The sequence below is a fragment of the Notolabrus celidotus genome, chromosome 5 (assembly GCF_009762535.1).
Source record: "Notolabrus celidotus isolate fNotCel1 chromosome 5, fNotCel1.pri, whole genome shotgun sequence".
In the NCBI taxonomy this organism is placed as follows: domain Eukaryota; kingdom Metazoa; phylum Chordata; class Actinopteri; order Labriformes; family Labridae; genus Notolabrus; species Notolabrus celidotus.
This window is the reverse complement of record NC_048276.1, coordinates 17,940,665-17,963,860: the sequence shown is the minus strand read 5'-3', so window position 1 is coordinate 17,963,860 and position 23,196 is coordinate 17,940,665. Positions and strand designations below refer to the sequence as shown.

Here is a 23,196-nt window from a genome sequence, read left to right as displayed (position 1 = left end):
ATGTGAGGAAGGAAGTGGTTGATAGTTGATATGAGCTAAACTAATAGCAGGTCATGTGTTAGCTTGTTTTAACTTGAGCTAAATTCCCTCAAGATTTTCTCTCCAGTGGCTAATTAATCAGTAAGCAGTAGAATGTTAAGATCATACACTACATCAGGGGTTCCTGGGGGGTTGCAAGACACAAATGGGGGGTTGTGAGATGTCTCCCAGATATTTATAAAATCTAAAAAATAGTACATTTTACCCATTATAGTAAAAAATTTGACAAAAGTAGTAGCTAAACTTGAACAAAATCCTTCATAATAGAAAATGTAATGAGCTTTCTGCCTTTCTTTTTGCCAGATTACTCCTCAGTTTAATAGTTAATTATCAAAAGCATCAGTAGCAGTAGGTTAATTCATAACGACACAGGAAACACAGCTACATATTCATATAGGTAGGGTCATTTTCTGCAGACGAGCTAAATGAAGACACATTAAATCACTTTGAGGGACAGTGTGGGTCGCAAGTCTTTGGCACCTATTTTGGGGGTCGCAGGCTGAAAAGTTTGGGGACCCCTGCACTACATGACTAAAACCTTGAACATAGCACTATGATATTGACAGTGTTAAAGCGCTCCATCCTGAAAGTGACATCAAAGTAAATAACTGCTGTTATGCCTTCATTGTAAAATGTGAAGCCGAACACCGACTATCACTTTTGGGATATTGATTTGCTGTAGAGTAGTTTTGACCAACCGTGTTAATGTGGTGTCCTAGCTAAATTTCTAAGGTGCAGCTTACTTACCCAAAGTTAGCTTTTTTTTTTTCATTTTTTTTTTTTAAGCATTTCTGGAGCTTACTTCTACACCAAAAGTGGCTGAGTGGCCTCACATCCTTCCATTGTTATCAGAATAGACAGTGTTGTGGTGGGAGCCAAAATTAGTGTTTATGCCATGTTTATCACACAGCACAAGAGACAACACACAAATGCTACATGAGTGGGGTATGGGGCAGCAGTAGCTCAGTCTATAAGGACTTGGCTCAGAAATTGGAACCTCACATATTGAAGTTCCAAAGTTTGGAAATCGGGCTGGTAGTTGAGAGGTGCTAGTTCACCTCCTGGGCACTTCTGAGATCCACTTGAGCAAGGCATCGAAACGCCTATTACTCAAAGTGCCTGTCCATGTGCAGCACCCTCACTCTGACGTCTCCCTGTCAGTGCATGTTCATGGCATCCTGTTTGTACATGAATGTGTATTTATGGCCTTTGTGTGCACAAGATGAACATCACCCCCTTGCTTGACTTAAGGTGCTCTGTAGAAATCTACATTTGGATTCAGCTTTGATGTGCTCAGCTCCTGCTTTGTCAGAAATGTTTCTCTTGTAACAAAAACTGAGGATGTGTCATGCTCAGTGTATCAAGGTCATCATCATACAGCTTATGCAACAAGTTATGATAAACATCCGGTTTGCTCCACAGTTAGTGTGTTATCATGTTTCCCGGAGTCTTTAAATAACTGTAAAGTTATAACATACCTGCAAGACAAAGTGCTGCATTATTTAAAAACACTTTTATTATGTTTCTGCATTACAGTAGGAGTACTTCATTTCGCAGTCAAAATGCAAGTGCTATGGTTGCTCAAAGTGTTTAAAAAACGTTTTTCTCATACCAAAAATGTGAGCCGGTTTAGTACCTGTTTATTGTTGGCAGGATTTAAAAGTGACTGACTCAGACCAGAGTAACCTCTCTACAACATGACTACAAGGCTAGTAGTAAAAGGCAGCTCCCCCATGTTCAGAGAGGTGTAGTGCATTTCTGATCTGGTCCAGTAGAGAGCAGTAACTCCCCAGAAAGTAAGGGGAACATTGGCATAAAAATCACTTCATCAGCTTTAAGGCATACACACTTGCATGCTGAGATCATTCGATGCAAACCACATGTAGCTAAGGCTTCTGCAGCATTTTAAATGTTTGGAATAAAGCTCAACTGATACACAAAACACTTGCAACATTTTGAACTCCTCTGTCAGGTTATGAACCCGTTGCATTTCTCTAAAGTCTATACTTGTGCAGTGGATATTCTGTGATCTGCTTGAGGCTTCAGTGGTGGATCTGGGACTGGTTTTGGGTTTCCATTGGACTCCCTCTTCTCCTGGTTTAAGCGGTTGACTCTGGGGCTTCTTTGTGGTACTGGTCTCCTATGGCGTCTCCTCTTGGGTTGAACAGATCTAGATTTGGACTCTGTTGAATCCAACATAGGATCCAAATGTACTTTAGCACTCTGAGTATCTGAAGACTCGTCGATAAACGCGAGGTTCTCTCCAAAGTAGTCCAACGGCTGAGACAGGTGAGGCTCTGGAAGAATCTCCTCCTTTACAGGCTCTGGGATTTTCTCTTCAGGAACTTGCTCCGTCTGCGTGGCCTGAGAGTCTGTTTCGGATTCAGACTCCGACTCATTAGAAGAGGAGGAGGCAGAGGAAGATCCAGACTCTGATTGATTCTCGTGCTGCTCTTGGTTTTCTTCAGGGGCGCCGTTAGCTGACACACTGTGACCATGGTTGCGAGGGCCGTGACGGCGCTTTTTCCGGCGGCGCTTGAAGGGGTCATCCATTTTTCCTGGGATGCGGAAATCCACTGACATATTCTGGATGTTTTGGGTCCAGTCTGTGGCGTGGGCTCGAAGTTCCTCCATCTAAGAGGAAGGTATGAAAGCAGAGATAATGGACAGGAAGTGGTAGAGACTACACATAATGGAAGAGTGAAGAAGGGGAAGATGATAATGTTAAAGAAGAAGCAGAAGAAGAAGCACCTCAGCCCTTGTCTTCTTGGATAAAACCCGAAGCCAGTTTCCAATCATTGTAAGGACTGATGCAAAGTAGGCGAGGCCCAGTAAGATCCAAAACCACACCAGAGGCTTGTACCAGTGGTCACTGCCCTCATTCCCAGAATCCCCTTGACATGAAACACAGAGTAGCATTAAGTAACAGCAACACATTCATACACACATCTATTCTCTTCTGTGGAGTAAATAAACATTTACAACAGGAGATACTTTTATCAGATGACATCATCAATAATTCACCTCAGACCAGACAAAAACCCTGAATCATTTATGAGGTAAATGAAAAATGTCTGCACTAAGTGAACTTAATGCATTACAACTGACAATTATATTGATGGGGACTAATTAAATTGTACGTGCAACTCAAGTAGAGATAAATACATTCAACAAAGAAAAGAAAGAATTTAAAGCAAGTGCAAGTCACATGTTAACAAATTATACACTTGGGTATTTTATCTGTGTATATTAAAGCATGCAAAGTGATGACAAAAAGCCCTCTGTTGTAGAGATACTGCAGGCCTTTTGATGGACACATTGAATGCAATGCACCGAAGAGACATCCCAAGCTTATGCTTTGCACCTCTGGTTAGCATGAGTACAGCTTGACAAGAACTCAGGTCAAAATAAATTCTCCTCTCCTCTGTCCATTCAGACTGTGCCGAGGTGGATTCAGTGAAATAAAGCCGCCCCCCCCACACATACACACAAACTGTTAATATTACTTTTACACTAGTACTGTTTGAGTAAAACTTTGAGGTATTTGAACTCTACTTAAAGAATTTTTAAGGTGGATATAAAACAGACTGAAAATCCATACTCATGCCCCTGTGTGAGCCACAAAATCAAAGGTCATCGTGGACAAGATTGAACATTTCTAGTTACTTGTAGTGCTTGTTGCTGCTGCCACCAGGTAGGTGTCAGGTGTGGGGATTAAAGCCCACAGACAGAAGAGCCTTTTTTTTTACATTGTCTACAGCAAATATTAACAGTGAGTAAGAAGTTAAGAAAACAGGATGAGATTTCTCATCAAGATACACTGGCTGTTTTCGAAACGGCCTGCTACATACTACCTACGAAAGTAGTATTTAGTAGGTACTGCGTATTACATACTGCGTTTTAATTTTGTATGTAGTATGACTGTTCTGTTGTATCTGTGTTGGAGTACGCTGGGCCAGACGTCACTGGACTCCCGGTTTAGGAAAGCGGAAGTAAACAACAGCCAAGCTGATAGAGAAACTGCTTCTTTAGCATCACTCATGATTTAAATAGGTAAGAAGTAGTTTATTTGTAATTATATAATTTTCACAGCCCCTAAAAACTGAGTTACCCAAATATCAAATAAGAATAAAAAAGAAAAAGCGGACGAGCGCTGTGCATTGTGGGAAACAGCACGTGAGGCAGACTGGTCTGATGCATACTGAGAAATTTTCCTGAATCAGTTGACATCCGGGGAGTTTTGGGGAGTTTTTCACATACTGCAGATTTTGCTCTTTTTCACATACTGCTTACTACATACTGAATTTTGGCCAAATCAGTACGTACTGCTAGTATAGTAGGCGGTATAGTAACAGCCACTGTTTAGCAACACATGAACAGGAAGAGATCAGCAAAGAAATAACTGTGTCCACAGGAGGGCACCAAAATCAGCACAAACCTTAAGTTCCTCACAGGGGCTTTAAATATTTATATTTTCTGTTACTACTTCCTGTCAATCAACCATTCTTGGGGTCCCTCTATTGCATTACATTTGACATTTAGTCACTTTTATATGATGATTAAACATAAAAAAAAAATCAGAATTTCAGGTATTTTACTGATCAGTTTTTAAGGATTCAATGTTCTTGAATAAACAGGACAACATTACAGTAGTAGTTAGTAACAGTGCTAAAACAACCTCACCTCTCACTTCACTTAAACTCCCTCTGTTTCAGTGTTTGATGTGATAATAAATAACATTCCCACGTTACCTTGACAACACAAGAATTTTAGTAAATATAGTTACATTATATTTAGAGTGTTTTAATATTCATTTTCTAGTCATTGGTACTTAACTTCCATGTTTTGAATCCGAGGATCATGATTTAACTATGGCCATTAGAGCCCCTGTAATTTGAGGCCTAGTGCAATTGCTCATTTGTCCCTGAGAATGGGGACCCTGCTGTTTTCACCCTCTCTCTCTCTCCCTCTACACTGTCTGAGTATAATTTAAAAAAAAGAAGAAGATGCAATTGGTTGATTAGCTTTCAAATACCTGCAACATAGTCTCCAAACCCAACTGTTGTCAGGGTGATAACTACAAAGTAGGCGGACTCCAGCAGACTCCACTGCTCCACCTCCTGGAAAACCAGGATAGGCACTGCAACGAATAGCAGGCAGCCCAGCAGGATGGACAGGACAGCTGAGATCACTCGCACTATGGTTGGACTTACTTTCCATTTCTGTCAAAAAGAGGGAAAAACAGAGTCGTATAGAGCTCAGTATGTTTACAATGCAAGCAAAGGAGACATTGAGAGGTTTGTTTAGGATCTGACCCGGAAGAGAGTCTCTATTTTCAGAACAGCTTTCCTCAGTCCAGTACCCAGATGGTCACCGACTCCAGCCAGCAGGAAACCAAACATTGGGATTCCCACCAGGGCGTAGAAAATACAGAACAGCTGGCCACCTTCTGTCTTTGGGGAGATGTTTCCAAAACCTGGACATGTGAGAGTCAGAGGTCAAAGAGCAGTAGATGAAATAGGTTTGTCTTCACAGTTCTGATCACAAATATTCAACCAGGATCTCCTCTTGGTGGCCTTAACAGTTCAACTCTTCACCCACCAATGGTTGTGATGATAGTTCCTGAGAAGAAAAAGGCACTGGCCAGATCCCATGAGCTGACAAAGGTGTTGTTACTGTTGGGATCCACACCTGCACCCATTGCATCCACCAGTCCCTGTGAACATACAGAGATGAGTTGATTTCACAGTAAACAGGGGCATGTCAGACTTTTGGACTGGGGTGGCCAAACTGGGACGCAACATTAGGCATGGTATATATATAGAAATAAATAATATCTATTTACCCGTTGTCACCACTTTTTATATCTACTTTCAATTACATTACACTGCGAGGAACAGTCTGTTTGTGTTGATTCTGAGTGCCCCCTGTGCACTGGCGTAAGTAGTGTTTTTATGTTAATATTATGCAGCCCTCTTTTAACAGTCAGTGTATCCTTTGTGACAGTGACTATTTGCTGTAGAATGATAAAGATAAGGTTTCTTCTTCAGTCATCTGGTTTGACACCTCATCCTAAGTGGTTACAGGAATTAAAAATTAAAATGGAACACAGTCCGCACAGCTAATTCTAGCACAAGTTTCGCCTCTGACAAGGCATATATTTAACCATACTTGATTTTCATAGTTGAGGTAGCACCTGGGGTGGTTGTTCAGCTTTTAAGAGCCCTGGCCATCCCTGAGAGTATCTATGCCCCGGACAGCAAAGAAACAGATGCTGGATTGATGAAGTTAGAAGCACTTAGCAAAAGCTCACACAAAGATCAGTAAAGATAAATGAACCTTTCACTTTAACACTTTATTTTAAAATCACTCTCTTCATTACCTCATAACTCAAAGTAGAGCTTTGGTACAGTGCAAACTGCATCGTCATTGTATCAGCTCATGCAGTCTGCAACAATGAGGTGACGACTCATTCCGTCCTAAGTGAAACAAACTGCTGCCAGCACTAAAAATCAAATCCTCTGATCCAATTATCTCTTTTGTTTCTTTGGGTACTTGAAGCCATTTGTTAACTCTGAATTTGCAGCAGATGAAGTGAAGACTGGATGTGGTCTCTGCAGATATTATCAACTCTAATGAATTGGATGATAAATGTATGATAACAGAGGCAGGACTGTGTCTGGTGGAATAATGCTGCTGCATGTGTCCATCCCTATTTTTACTTTACGTTTCCACATTAACACTCTGAATGTTTTGTAACTTGGTTGGTGGATTTGATTTACAATTGGGGGGATGAATTGTGCTGCACTTTTTACATCTTTGTTAAAAATCATCTTATTATTTATGCGGTATTTTAAAAGTTTTGTATTTTGTATTTACCTTTATAGCAGTATTTATAAGAAAATACATTTAGTGTACCTTACAAATATGCCTTGTCTATATATTGTCTAAACTTTGATCACTTTAAAGCAGAAAAAAAATTGCAAATTCTGAACTTGTTTTGTTTTCAATGAAGCTAGAGAGGGAATTTCATTGCTTTTTCTCCAGGTGGAACTGCATTAAAGTATCGAATGTAAAGATCTTGGATGATGAGGCTTCAGTGTTGTTGCTTCATGGTTTGGTATGTAAAAATAAGATACATTTTTACTTCTCAACTGGATTAAATATGATCATGGTTGGTCATATGGTCAAGGAAGGGGGGGGTTGAGGACCTGTTGAAACATCAGCTGACATCGGTTCAGTGAAACCTGACCCACAATGCTGCTTGTAAAACAGAACATCTGAAGCATGGCTCTCGAACAGCTGCCTGCTTCAATCATGAAAAAGATGACTGGAGTTCTGATGTAAGTTGTCATCATACCGGTTCTGTTTTTTAAAAATCTTTATACATACAACTGTGCTATAATGCAAGCTTATCTAATCGGTCCTTTAGATTTCTACTGTAATTTCTGACAGTACCTTATAATATCACTGTGTGCTTTGCACTTTTGTGTTTTTATATAAATGATTTATATATGGACGAATAATATCTGGATTCTCTTGTTTACGAAAAAAAACTTTGAAGTTAATGTTTATTACAAAGACTGAATACATTAGGGAGGTGAGAATAATCAGACACAGGTGAGACAATAAGGGCAGGGCAAACAATCTCATACACTGAAAAAACTCAAAATCTTAGTTGTCTCATTTTTAGTTAAAATGCCTTATCCAACTTGATTTAAGATCAATTTACTTAACAAGTAACATTTGAGCAAGATAGAAAGACTTGTTTTAAGACATCTTAAATATCTTGTTAAGTCAAACAATCTTGAAATTATCTTGTTTTGAGTTGTAATTTAGAAGAAACAAGGTTTATTTTACATTTCATACATTTTTCAAGCTGAGATCTTATTTGTACAAGACAGATAATCTTGATTTAAGACAAACCCTTTACTTGATTTAAGTAATGCATTTTATTGGACAATCTATCAGATAACAGCTCAATTGATAAAAGAAAGAAAGATACAAAGAATGAAACAAAGAAAGAAAAGTTGTTTTTTTAAGGATGTGTTTTCAGGCACTGTTTCTTCTAAATCAGATAACTTTGTAATCTTATTTCAAGTTCAAGGTGGTCTTAAACCTAGAGAAGTGCCGCTATAATACAACTCATATTAAGGTGAATATATCTCAAATGAAGAAGTTGACATGAAATTTATCAGTGCAAAAATATTTTTTTGGGTGAATAAATACTAACTGTTAGCATTCCTGTCTTATTCTGAGACACTAAGCTTTAAAATACTGGTAAAATATTGCTTAAAATAAGTTTTCCCTGCTAATTTTAAGATCACAGATTTCTAAATATTCCGTCTTATTTCAAGAAATCTTACGAAGAAAAATTTCACTTGTTCTATTGGCAGATTTTTTTGCTTATTTCACGGTAAAAGTACCTTGAAATACGTTTTTTTTTTTCTTGTCTTTGGATGGGCATTTTTTCCAATGCAAGTCTATTGAGCCGCAGCATCTGGTGTGGAAAACTGAAGCCACTGCTAACTGCAAAATACTGCAGTTTCTTCAGTGTCCACTAAAAGCTGACTCCAAAAGCAGAGGAAACTTTGTTAGAGCCCATGTTCAAATCTTCATTTTCCAGTAGTATTAAACATTATTTGCTTATTTCAGCCATTTGGACAACTGTACGGGGATATGTTGGTATAACCCATCCCCTCTTAATATCACAGTTGAGAATGATTTGACAGGTGGGTGCGTTATAGATGTTTGTCAGCATTTCTAATATGATAACCGCCATCTATGAGATTCATAAAGCCTCTTCAGAAAACAATGGGTGAGTCTACATTTGTGTTTTCTACAGTATGTGGTGGTAATCTCAGAACATATCGGCTATGCTCAATATCAGTTTAGCCCCTTGGCGTGACAGTGTAGCCAGCACTTAGCGATCAGGGAATTCTAGAACAAACTCATTCACAATCAGACTGGTAACTTCAGATTTAACAACTGGGATCGAGTACAGAAACAGCATCTAAGAGTGGATGTTAGCTAAAGGGATATTTTCTTTAGATAATAGCCATTAGGTTCTTGGATTGTATTTGGTTCTATATAATTTGCTCTCCACAAGGATGGTTTTCCTTCAGTCAAAACGTACTGAAACCTTAGTGAACATTTATACTCTGACTGCACAGAAACCAGACCTATCTGATACCAAAAACTTTGAGTCATTTAGTCATTTATTTTTCATTTTTGATGCAGAATCTGTGAATAGTTGAGATTGATGAGGTTTTGCCCAAATAAGGACATGACTGACTTGACTCACGGTCGAGAACACATAGCTGTTGGCTAGGAGGCTCAAACTCCGCCCCTTTACGTCACACTCTGCCTGGTTGAGTTCCGCATTTCCAATATGGCTGCCACCATCGATTGGCTTCAAAACAGCGCTCACGAACAGATGGGTGACGTCACGTATACTATGTCTATATTTTATACAGTCTATGGTGACAACACCTCTGTAATGAAAAGTCCTACTTTAGAATGTGCCGTTTCTTCCTTTGAGTCTTTGTATTTACTCACTAACCTGTTTTTTTTTTTTTTTATCATCTCACTACAAAATATGTCCTCTTCAAATTAAGGACAACACTGTTTACTCCTGCTGTATCCCTCAGTCCTCATTTAACCTCTTAGTAAATGTCAGCCAACATGTCTATATAACTTTGCAAGCTAAAACTGTATTTTACAAGTTTCATTCTGGAGCGAGAACAAACATCTCATCATCACTGCACTGAGATCATTCCAGCTCGTAACTCGCTCAATTTACGCATGGATCAGTTTTCAGTTTTCATGCAAACACACACACACACACACACACACACACACACACACACACACACACACACACACACACACACACACACACACACACACACACACACACACACACACACACACACTGTAAAGCTGACCCATCCTTACATAAAAACACCTGCTGTCTGGACCACAGTCTGGCTCATCAAAGTCACAAATAGCTTCACTACAGAGCCAAAAACTGTAAAAAAATCTGATGAGTGTATCACAAATGATTTAATATGATAAGTTGTTTAGTCAAAGTCTAATAAGTTCTTTAATGGATTAAAAAAGTGACACAGTTATCTGACAAACTATTGGCAACATTTTTAAAGATCTACCGCAACTTAAGACTTTAAACGCTGAGTCTATTTGAAGGACACCTTGTTATGTGTTGAGCAGAAAAACTGCATCTGCAAAATCAAAGGAAATATTTTTAAAAAATCTTCTATTTGCAACTTCACACATAAATATTGTGACATTTTAACTTTTGAGAAAGTAACTAGAAAGTTGCTTTATTTAAGCCTGGGAAGTCATCTAGCAAAATAGACATTTAAATTGAAATAAAAGGAGGAACATTTTGCAACATTATTGTTTCTCAAAAGTGGTGTTTCATGCACTTAGCAGGTGTTCCCATTCATAAAAAGATTATCTTTGCTATATACTATATGGATTCTATTTTCCCTCCTGACAGGGAAGGTCTCATAAATAGCTCATAACTTATGGCAATGACCTAACCTGTGACTTGGCATCACAAACAATTATTGCTTTACTTGGAAGGGTGTCAAACCCAAAATATTTAAGTGCCACTGTTTTAAGAAACAGGAAATTGCAACTAAATAATTTTGGTGTGTCACAAATATGCTCAAGCCCATATAGGCACAAGTGGATGCACACACACCATGATACCCCGCCCACGTAAGAATAAAGGAAGAGTGGGGGAGAGTTGCTGTCTTAAAGAGATATCACTGTTGAGCGATCCTTTTTTATATCACATATTTAAAATAAAAAGTAGGAGATGATATGCTCCAAGTAAGAGAAGCTCTGTCATACCTCTATAAGTTTCTGTAGATTTTCAGGGTCGACGCAGGTGAAGTTCATCAAAAACTCCTGGCGTGTGTCCTGGAGCTGCATGTGCTTGCCCATCTCACGTGGAGTCTCCAGGGCACGAAACACCACTGCTCCCAGCACCAGGTACAGAAGCACCCCGGTGAGGATGCCGAGCAAAGTGGAGCAACGCATGGATGCACCTCCGCCTAGTCCAAACACAGGCTGCTGCTTCCCTTTGCCTGCCTCAGTGCTGGTGGGACTGAGATCCCAGCTGCTGCAGCTGAAACATCAGAAGCCACACAAACACAAGGGTTTTTCTCTGACCACAGAGACTGAAAACAATTCCGGGCTGCACACACACGCCCACTGCAGATAGGCTGTTGACTGTACACGAGGCATTAAGTGGACTCACCACACTGCTGCCACACTTTTAATGCAACATACCAGATCAAACACCAATCAACTGGCCTGACACTGTGAGCAGGTGTGACTGCAGGAGCACCTTTTAATGTGTCATGAGCAGTGGTGGACAGTAACAGAGTAAATTAACTTGAGTACAGTACTTAAGTAAATTTTTTGAGTATCTGTACTTTACTTGATTATTATTTTTTGAGGATACTTATAACTTTTCCTCCACTACATTCAGAAGACAATTATTGTACTTTTGACTCCACTACATTTCCATCAATGCTCTAGTTACTCACTACTTTTGCTTTGAAATCAGCTCATGAATTTCCTTCTCTTTTCTGAAATCTGATCCCAAAGACAGTAAAATATGTTTGTGTAGTTCTGTTTGTCTCAGAGGTTTAGTCGTACCTGTATATCGTACGTCTCCACGGTTGAACGTGGAGCAAACACAGAGCAAATTTCACTCAGATAAGGCCGTTCATTTAGAGGTGGTAATGATGGCTATAATTCTCCACCTGAACACCCATGGTCATATCTTCAGCCCGTGTTAGAGGGTTTTGAAATGAAGAATGAAACATTTCTTTGAAATGTTGTCCCTGTTTCCCACTCTGCCCAAACATACAAAAATTCCCTGTCCAACCTGAGAAAGCATGTTAAGCTACGTAAAGTTTGTTTCATTCCAGATGAACATTTCAAACTTGTCTGTGCTTGGAGTAACTTTGTCGCTATTTTTATTCCATGGTGTAGTTTTTAGAGATTTCAAATAATGTTTTCTAGATAAACATAATGTAACAGAATGTCATGTTTCAAGACTGCACTCATGCTTTGGGAAAATACAACGTTTTGAGATGTTTTAAGAAGTACTTTGAATACTTAAGTATTTTTAAAAGCAAGTACTTCAGTACTTTAACTCAAGTAATAATTTGACAGAACAACTTTCACTTGTATTGGAGTATTATTTGACCTTGAGTATCTATACTTTGACTTAAGTAATGAAGACGTGTACTTTGTCCACCACTGGTCATGAGTACAGATGAATCGATAACAGTTGATTTTACCTGCTGATCGCCTGTAGCTGCCCACGCCTTGCTCTCTTCCAGACCCTCTTCTCCCCAGGCTTTAGGATCGAATCCCTGGACCCGTAACCACTGGGGAGGCCGTCCGCCTCACACTCTGAGGGAGGGGGCACTATAGGAAGACAGAGAGACATCATATTTTTTGGTTTATATTAGAAAGGATGATGCACATTAGCACAGAGGCCTGTTTTGTTGTAAAGAGCTCAATTTGAACAAACAAACTCCTAAGAAGAAAAACAGTTATGATTTTAATAAAGAAGTAATAGTATTCTCTTCAGCAAACCAGACTTCAGAGCGTTCCCAACAATTTATTAGATAAGTACAATAAAAAGTCACCTTCCCTACAAAAATAACAGCTGACAGTGATGAAGACAACAACAACATGAAGCGTTCAGGCATGGCAGTGTCACACAGAGTCAGTCTTGTTGTTGAACCAAAGCCACCTGTTGTTTTTTGTCTTGATCGTAATACATTATTTCTACATATCGTTGACAGGTGATAAACTTTGGAATTCCACCCACAAGAGTGTTAAACTTGGACGAAAAAAAGGGAGATACCTCATTGCAGAAGAAGATGTATGTCCTGTGAAAAAGGTAAAGAGTCCAAATGAAAACATGGATTTCAAAGATCTTTTTGTAAAAAGTTACAGGAGCCGAACCCCTCAGACGAGTTGTGCCAGGCAGACCTGGTTTGGTGTTATTACTTCAGCTAAATCCATAGGTGTTTTGCTCTAAACCTCAAACTGCACTCTGATGCATCTTGACCTTGTGAAATGACTTGAGTTGAGTAACTGACGGATGTGTCAGACGCTCCCTTTGGCCCCAAGAATTTGGTGAATGATTTAAGAGGGGGGGGATTTTATCATTTAAGAGAAGAGGCTCTGCCAGTTTAAATTCATCTCTCTGCATCACTGGACCAGGACTGGCCAGAGTGAGGAAAAAAAGATTAAAAAAGCTCCCATCTCTTAAAGTTTGGTGACTGCAGCTCTGAACTCAGCAGATCAGCTGGTCCTGATCCAAAATTAGAGCAATAAACTGTCACACAGTGACAGCAAAATATACACTCACTCCTCAAACACTTTTACAGCTGCTGGGAAACACAAATTGACCATCCACTCACTAGATTGAATATTCTGCAGCCAGTATTCAGCAATACATGCAAAAAGTCATGATTATAGATTATAGATTTGCTTTAGGTAACTTTAAAAGCTTGCTTGCATATACTTCATGCTTTTGTACAGAAAAAAGACACAACAAATCCAGTAGGGATGCGCTTATCGTTCATGAATTTCCTCAAGAAGGGAATTCAATTTGTAACACCAGGTTTTATTCATGCATATATAAACAGATAGCAAGAATGTCTGAGTGTGCTTTCAGAGCCACAGACGTCTATTAGGACAAAACAAATAAGATCCATCACACTGCTCATCTAATATGCAGTTAATCTATTGTAAACCTACCTCAGACTGTAGCACATAACGCCAGATAGATAATAATCCACTAGACAAAGGGAAATTGTAATATGGCCTGCATTAAGTATCAATACTGCTACTGCAGCCAAGCCCGAACCATAGTGATCCAGTTTTATCACCACTTAGAGTCCCTCTGGGTCCAAGAGATATACGTTAGTGAACAAACGCGCATGCAGCCTTACCTCAAAAATGAAGGATCATAAGAGTCCAGAGGAGCAGTCGCCTCATGCAGAGTGTTTCATGAGTTCATGCAGCCGCAAGCAAGAAGTGTGTCTGTGTGGGTGTGTGTGTTTGTGTGTGAGTATGCATGGGTGTGTGTCTGAATGAGGGTGAGGAGGGAGGCTACTGCTGAGCACACACAAGAGAAAGAGATCATCAAAGTGACTTTATGCGGAGTGAGAGAGAGAATTGAAGAAAGACAGAAAGAGAGGGAGCGGCAGGGGAAGAAGGTGATGATGATGATGATGATGGTGGTGGAGAAGGTTTTTCATATTTCTTAGTTGTTCAGATTCCAGAACAGGTTTTTATACTAGAATAAGATAATTTTTTTAGTCTAACACATGTGCTGCTTTATTTTATTTGTGTGTATTTGTACACACATGTATCTTTTTCCTACCTAGTGAATAAGTGTTTTAATGTCAACATGTGCATCGTTCAGCAGTATTTCCTGCGGTCACACTTGAGTTCAATTACTCCCTGTGATGAATGTAATGACATTCCCAGTGGTCTGATTGGTGTATCACTGCAGACTCTGCAGAGCGAGGCCAGCTCAGCCACCCTGATCTCCACAACCCTCCTTTCTCACTAGCTGCCTGACAGAACTGCTGCTGGCTGCAGTGTGTGTGTGTGTGTGTGTGTGTGTGTGTGTGTGTGTGTGTGTGTGTGTGTGTGTGTGTGTGTGTGTGTGTGTGTGTGTGTGCATGTAAGTTTAAGGGATAAGGTTTCGTTGACAGATCCAAGAGACCAAATCGAACTCTGTTCCTTTCACTCATGTACCGGTCAGATCAGGACATATGTACTACAGATTATGTTGCTGATGTCAGAATTTTATTGTATTTCTACATATTTCAATCAAATCCATATAAGAGGAATACAATCAGTGGACTTCATGACTTGTGATATATCCTTAAGTAGGATTTTAGCTTATACATTTCCTCAAATACTCATCTATAGTCATATAAAAGTTAGCCTTGAATAAAGTCATGTCAAGTCATTGCTGACACAAGCAAAAAAGACTCCAAATTACAGGCCATATAAAATTACAGGGAAATAAAATTAAAATTAAAGGAAGGATAAAAAAAAGGGGTTGACAAACTACTGTAGTTTTTATGATATTTGTACGCAAGCTAAATTTAATATACTTCTTATACTTTAATTTACCAAATTTACCAATAATCATGTGTTTGGAAGTATCTTGTTTTTTCACTGTAATTTGTAGCAACCTACTATGCCAAAAGATGGCAGTAGTCACGTTTGAAATGCTAAACGGAAATTTAACATTACTGAAATGTTTTGCAATAAAACCAAATAAAAGCAATGTTACAAAAAGATAGAAATAGGGCTCAGGTTGACCTAATGGTTTAAGTGCACCCCATGTAAAGAGGCTGTAGTCCTCGTCACAGTGGCCGCTGGTTTGACTTTCGGCCACTACCATTTGCTGCATGTCTTCCCCATAGACTGTATAAAATATGGACGTAGTATCCGTGACGTCATCCATCTGTTTCTGAAGCGCTGTTTTGAGGCCAATCGCCGGCGGCAGTCATATTGCTGCTGTGGAGCCAGTGTGACCTAAAGAGGCAGGCTTTGAGCCTCCTAGCCAACAGCTACAGTGTTCCTGCAGTCAGCTGTGCCTCTCATTGGAAGACTCGTAATCTCAATAGCTTCGAAAATACCGCTTTAGAAAAAAATTCACCCCCCTCACATTGAGAGCACATTGAGAAATGAGCTACTACACTTGTCTTTTGTACCAGGCTGTAAACATGTTTATTTCTGCTGTAAAGATCAGCTTTTTCCAATTCATGTGTATGTGACTTCCGGTACTTCCGGGGCCAGCCTCAAGCGGATTCTCGATGAACTGCAGTTTTTAACACTTCCGCATTGGACTCATACTTTTAAACCGGAGGTTGCCGCTTGGTCTTCCCCCACTCTCTGCTCCCCACGTTTTTTTCCTTTCTTCATCTGAACTATCAATAAAGATGAATATGCCCAAAAATATCACTTCATAAAAAGATTGAAAGAAATGTGATTACTAAAATAATAATAGGGATTTGGTTTCAGATCAACTGTAACACCGTAACTCAACAGGGCAAATAGTGGCACATCAAAACAAGGCATGTACTTGTCATGTGTTTATACTCAAAGACAACAGTTGTCATGCACTTTTAGCCAAATTGAAGTCCTGACTCTTACACAAACCTGGTTCACATAAAGGTTGGGCACCTTCTGCACCCAGGGGAAATGCTTTGGTAACTGGTAACTGACATAGATGTCTCGAAGCAAACTTGCTTCAAGACACAGGCTGCAAAACCAGTAGGGCTAGCAGGGCTCAGGCTTTTTCATGAAGATGTCCATGGCATGCTTTTTGGTTGTTTGTTTTGGCACCACACATACTGAATTTTGGCCAATTCAGTACGTACTGCTAGTATAGTAGGCGGTTTCGGAAACAGCCAGAGTGTATAATAATATGGACAGCACGCCTCCATCTCTTCCCATTGTAAATAAAAAAGTGAAACCAAAATACTGCCTACAGTAGATATTGCACATAAAATGAACACTTGGACATAAATCAGCATGATATGAACTAACTCCTTAGACAGAAAGCGTGTTAGAGGAAAAGTTGTTTTGTGTGTAATTCAACTTTCTAGTTTGACCCATGTTCCATCTGTTATAATTGAGGAGGCGGGCTGTATGACCTATACTGCAGCGAGTCACCAATGTGTTGACCAATGCTTGTAGAGGCGATGATGTCATCAGATGATGACCAAGTGGTTCCAAGATTGCAAAAGAAGAGACAAGTTTTCTCCTGTAACAAAACCATCTGCACCACAAAAATCTGCTGTAAAATTTTCAAAATGTTAAAGTGATAATTCAAAAAGTGAATATTTTCACTGAGGATATTTGTAGGATTTACTGTCATATTACTGCAATCATATGAACAACTTAGAGAGCTTCTTTGAACATGCCGATCTGACAAACAGTACAGCCAGATATCTTAGATTACAAAGCCAAGCAGGAGCTTCACTGTAGTGCACCCAGAGCCAACTCTCACTGTCTGAGGAGATCAGATCCATCAGTCTGTTACTCAGCGAAACTAGCATTTAAAGAAAAACGGAGACAGCATTTAGATACTGGGAGACCTTCATCAAATGAATGTGTATAATCACCTAATGCACTGATCCCTATAATCAATCATAAAATGACTCTAATGTCAGCACCAAGACTTTGACTTATCAGTCAATATCACTCAAACAATCATTGACATCTACATTCTGCAGAATGCATCTTAACCCTAGAACACTATCACCAGGTGATTTTCACCCGAGCAAACACATTTACAGGATTTTTTTGTCTAAGTGTCATGGGTCCCTGGGTAGCTTCAACATCGTCTTTGAAGGCGTGGGTGTTTCCCTACTCCAAAACCCGCTTTTTCCTACAGGCACGTGTTCGGGTGATTTTCATCCTTTTTTGTTTCTCTCTCCTGAAGCTGTTTGTGTGTCTAGGAGACTGCGCCTTCACCAGGGACGTCTCAAATGTCCCAGGAATGGGTGGACTGAACCAGTGGCGGTTCTAGACCAATTTTACTGGGGGGGCCAGGCTGAGGCCAAGGGTGTTGTCAGAGGGACACATTCAACCCTGACATACGAGACTGAGAAGGACGAGGACCGGCTGAGAACAAACTGGCAAAACATCAGTGCATCCCTATATACTAGAAATATATACTACTGTGTACTATATCAAAATGCAGACTGACAGCAGCTGTTTACACTCAACATGAGTCCCTAAGCGCTCTATGGGACTGGAACCAAGTGCCACACGCATGTGTTCCACCTGTAACATCGGCGCGATACCGAAGCTTTTTTTATTGTATAATATTTGATTGGTGTGGAGGGGGGGGCCACAGGGGGGGGGCAGGTTCATTTTTACAGGGGCACTGGCCCCTGTTGGCCCCTCCCCAGAACCACCACTGGACCGAACACCAAGTTTTCAGTTTTAAAAGTTTTTGTTTTAGGATTTTTTGGACCCGAATTCCAAATTTTTCAGTAATTTTTGAGCATTTTTATAGGGTCCCCCCATGATACATATTTTTCATTTTGTTAGACATGGCGGCACAGTTTAAAATAATAAAATGCTACTCTAATTTGTCATGTTTTGTCATATTTTGATATATTTTGATGATAACTTTTTATTGTGTATATTATATCAGGTAAAAAACACAGCGTTAGTGATGGTGTTACTTATTTTAGGGATAGTGTTCCAGGGTTAATAAGGAGTGGAAAGTATCATCATGACCCACAGGCTCAGACATGGTGAATATAAATGATTACTTTATGTACATCATGTTTACTCCTCTCAAAGTGACCTTGTTCTGTTATTTGTACCACCTCCAAGTTCAGGTCCAAGTTTCTCTCTGAACAATAACTCAGCTCATCCCTTTGGCCTGATATATTACCCTGGCTCACTACGTTGGCAGCCACCGCTGACAGAAACAGCACTGAAATATATTTAGCTGAAAGGAAAGTGGCACCGGAGTGTGGGTTTGTTATTCCGAGAGATAAATTTGAGGAGAGAAGTAAGAGAAAGTCGAGTAAAACATGAGAAACCTGTGCTAAAGGAGACTGTTGCTGTTCAGAGAAAGTGGTCTGATTGAACTTGTGCTGTTTGTCTGTTCGTGCTTGTTCCTGGTTCAGCAGACGGAGAGATCCCTTCATGTTGTGGTGGTTAATGGGGGATGTTGAGCACGACTGAGTGATGAGAGTGTGTGGCTTTTCTGCCGTCTCACTGCAACTCTCTCTTGAGTCTTTTTGAAGCTGTCAAACATCTGTAACAGCAGACAGTCATGTCATCGACCACAGAGCACTCTGCAGTTGTACTAAATAGATTTTAACGCAGATATAATGTTACAACTGTCTGGTTTGAAAGCTGAGATTGTTGATTGTCATCACTAGAGTGGAGTGTGTTTGAGAAGCCAGAAGAATGGCTGTATCACATTGCACCATGCTGGCATCATGCTACTTTCTATTTATGTCCCTATTTATTACTTCCATGACGGTTAGCTGCATGGTCTTTGGTCATTTTAAAACAGTTTTTTTTTTTGTTTGTTTGTTTATTTTAGGGCTATTTTATGCCTTAATACAAGAGCAATTCAAAGTGCTTTACAGAGTTAAAAAAAAAACAGAACAGGAACAATCAACAAAAACACACAGCTAACACTTCCAACATTTACATTTTTTATGCGGCCAGTTATGTTTGATCTACTCTCTCTCTGTGTACTTATGTAACTTAACGTACATTGTAAATAGTGTTGGGTCTTGTTATTTATTTAAATTATGAGGGATTATTATAAATAATCAGCCCCCTTCGCTGCTCTGAAGTCGTAACTTGCAGTCTTAATGTCCCACCGAACACAGAATCACAACTGATCTTGTGATCTTAAATTATTCAATTAATCTCAGAACTTCTTCTGGATTAAGACTCACACATTGAATCTTTTCCGTGTCGAGTCGCAGCCCGAAGCTGGCTCAGACCTCTTGACAACGCTGCAGGGTGCCTGTATGCCCAACATTTAATTGTAGATCCAAAATCAGGTTAATTCCATAACGCCATACCTTGTCAGAAAATATCCAATTTAAAGTGACATTAAACAAACATAAGCATGGAAACATAAAATATTTTTAAATCTAAAATCAAGAAAGAAAGAAAGGAAAATTAGTTACGAAACTTCATTAAACTCAGTTTTTTAAAGGAGGTTAAAATTTTTTAGAAATAAAAACTAAGGTTTAAAGAACTATTGCCCCAAAGTAGGCCTACAACATGGGACCAAGGTTTAGAGAGCAGAGACCGCCATACAAGTTGCCTTTAATACATTTCTTAACCCAATAACTATAATGTATCTTGCATACTGTGTAGGTTAAACATAGCAAAGGCTGTTGGAATTGATGTTAGCATCTTTAAATTGAGATATGTCATAAATCTTTGGCCGAAATTCAACAAAACTGGAAAATCTGAGTATTTATTCCAATGAAAGAGTTTCAGATTTTCTTCTTCTTCTTTGATTTAGCATTAAAGTTTTTAACATATTCCTTACTTAAAGCAACAGGGAAGACAACAACAGCTGTAGTCAACTCATAGCAATTTGCTCTTATGATTTCCCGATCTATCACATCTCATCTAATCTGATGATTGGATGAAACGCCTCCTGAGCACATTATAGTCAATCTTTATGGGAAAAAGAGGGATTGGCTTTCGGCATGTATGGATCAATGAGATTTTCTAACACTGATACCATGTAAATAAAAACCGATTAAGTTATGTGGCCTGGTACAGATTTGGAACTGTTCCTTTCTCATGGAAATATTAATATACTTTGCTTACATTAGAGCTGTGGTGCAAAGGTTTATGATACATTGTAGATTTGTTTCCATGCTGTTCAGTTAGCTGTGCCTCAGCCTGTAAATGATGCTTGTGTATCAGTGGGAGAAAGGTACATTACTCTGTCATTTTTGAGTCTAAGAAACAACACAGGAGTATGTTTCAGCATCATAGCACCGCCATAGTCAGATTCTGTATGATGCTTTGGTGATGATCTATATAATCACTTTATGATGTAACATATTTAGATGCATCTAGAGTGAGAGACCTCAAGACTTCCTCCTCCATCTGTTCCTGAAAATGCTTTGCACCCGATCTTTACTTGCTGAGCAGCAGAATTGGATTTATTTTATGCACTTACCAAATAAACTGTTAAATACATTTAGCGTCTTCAATTCAATCCGTGAGAGAGCTGCTGTCTCCCTCCCTGAACAGAGTCCAACTGCAGTGAAACTGAGGTCTCGGTGCTCCGAATGTTTAAATCATGATACAATGCAGCAAGAGGAAGGTTAAGGCAAATGAGGAATATTTATTCTGAGGATTGCAGTGGTCAGAGTTGTTGAGAGGATGTATGCAGAAAAGACAAAACCTCTGAGGTATGGCACAGTCAGGAAAACTCTTCTGACTCTTTTTCATTATTGAATAGTTAAAAACACTCAGATATACATACATGACTCCAAAGTGTCCCCTGTAAGTAATGCTGATCTAAGATATGGTTATAATTTGATCTCTTTAATACCTCTGCAAACAACCATGGACATTCCTGCCTGGGATTGTCTTCACAGGAGGCCTCTCATTTGTTAAACCTTGAAATCATTCAACTTTTGGTCACTCATGCAAAGAGATTCATAAAAGCGTAACATCCTTACTTCTTGTAGGTCGATCCTTGGCTTCAGTTCCAGGTGTCCTTTAAATTTAAGGGGTTTTGTTGGCAAACAAGTTGAAGATAAGTTAATTTAAGTCCAGCCAGTGAACGAAGACAATGGACAGATTTTGGAAAGAGATCAGAGAAGGAGTTAAGCTTAAATAACGTGCTCCGATTGATTGACCTGATGATAAACATGCTCACAATTACGATTGAAGGCAGGTGGTAAACAAAAGAGAGGGAGGAAGTAGGGACAGGCAGAAATGTGAGGGGGAGGAGGACTACACTGCTAATATGTGCACTTTATTTTCAATTAAGGCCTCTTGCTTCCACTTTTTGATGATGCAGAGATTTCTTGGACTGGAAATTGATTGGTTAGCAAACGTCTGCAACTTTCGCTCATTTAACAGAAGATGCACTTTAAACATGCAGTAAAAATGTCAGAAAATACATCTTTTTATTTGTGGGGCCGAAGCACAAAGAAAGTCCTGGTTGAGATAAAATGAGAGCATAAAAATGCTTTTCCTTTATTTAAAAGTATTATTGTGTGAAGCTAATGCTTTTCTTTTATTACTGAAAACAAACACCATCATTAAGATTTAAATCAGGATACAGCCACAAAGGGTTCAATATTTATGAATAACTCACAAATTAATAGACTGAATTATATTATTTAACCAGGAGCTTTTTAAAAAACATTGACACAACTATCATAGTCAATTATTGTTGTATATCAAAAGTTTTATTTGAGCTTATCTTATAAAATTATGAAAATTGTCTTTCACGTTTTCTTTTTTCATATTTGATTTTATGTTTTTATGTCTGACACTAAATAAGTCCCGCCCCTTCAAGTTTCAGCCAATCACACATCTCTGGTTAAGCAGCAGGTCAGTCAACTAGCTAGTTAGCTTTTGTAGCTAAGACTACAATATTTTCCCATAAGCTTTACTCTGAAAAATCAATACAAGAATCAAAATATTTTGAATTTAATATTAATAATGATAATGTTGGAACAATAAAGTAACACTACACGTTTTGGGTCCCACAATGCAGTATTTATGGAACCTGTTAGAATACAGATAAGTGAGAACCCTCCACTGACCACAAGAGACAGTGGCATAAACTGGGTTAAACTTTTAATGTTAAAAACTGTTCAATTCCATGTTCTTCACATAAACACAAGAGCAAATATAATACAGGAGATTTTTTTTTGGTAGAAAAATTACCCAGAAGGGTTGTAGCCCCTTCAAAGGTTGGGCATAGTTTCCAAGCGGCAACCTCCGGTCTAAAAATATGAGTCCAATGCGGAAGTGTTAAAAACTGCAGTTCATCGAGGAGCCAGGAGTACCAGATGTCACATACACATGAATGGGAAAAAGACGATCTTTACAGCAGAAAGAAACATGTTTACAGCCTGGTACAAAAGACGAGTGTAGTCTGGATAGCTCATTTCTCGATCAGCACACACTGTAGGAGTGATTTTTTTTTTTCTAGCTTGGCAATTTCGAAGATATTGAGATTACGAGTCTTCCAATGAGAGGCACAGCTGACTTGATTGACAGGCGGGAACACTGGAGCTGTTGGCGAGGAGGCTCAAAGCCCGCCTCTATACATCACAATCGCTCGACAGCAGCAATATGGCTGCCACCGACGATTGGCCTCAGAACAGCGCTTCAGGAACAGATGGGTGACGTCACAGATACTACGTCCATATTTTATACAGTCTATGATAGTTTCACATCGGCATAACTTTTCCCAAGTCTGGCTTATGCATAACTTTCCAACCTTTATTTGTTGTTCACCATCAGACTTTAAATGACAGTATTTTTTATGTGTGTACATCACTGACAAACTCTGTATGGATCAAACCA

At 39.2% G+C, this 23,196-nt stretch overlaps 1 protein-coding gene across 1 annotated transcript; it reads right to left on the bottom strand.

The window, feature by feature from the left end:
* Positions 1-1,570: 1,570 nt before the first annotated feature.
* On the bottom strand, positions 1,571-21,441 carry LOC117813048 (potassium channel subfamily K member 4). Its single transcript, XM_034684109.1, has 8 exons — positions 21,330-21,441; positions 12,384-12,513; positions 10,921-11,197; positions 5,641-5,755; positions 5,355-5,515; positions 5,075-5,261; positions 2,791-2,933; positions 1,571-2,673 (listed from the first exon to the last, which is right to left on the bottom strand). Coding segments are annotated over exons 1-8 (1,647 nt in total). The 5' UTR covers positions 21,331-21,441; the 3' UTR covers positions 1,571-2,040.
* Between the last annotated feature and the right edge of the window lie 1,755 nt (positions 21,442-23,196).

Excerpts from the sequence above, each read along its gene's own strand:
- LOC117813048 (XM_034684109.1), bottom strand. Across the intron at positions 5,516-5,640 it reads AACTATCATCACAACCATTG|GTTTTGGAAACATCTCCCCA; the intron begins GTGGGTGAAGAG and ends TCACATGTCCAG. Across the intron at positions 2,934-5,074 it reads GTTTGGAGACTATGTTGCAG|GGGATTCTGGGAATGAGGGC; the intron begins GTATTTGAAAGC and ends TTTCATGTCAAG.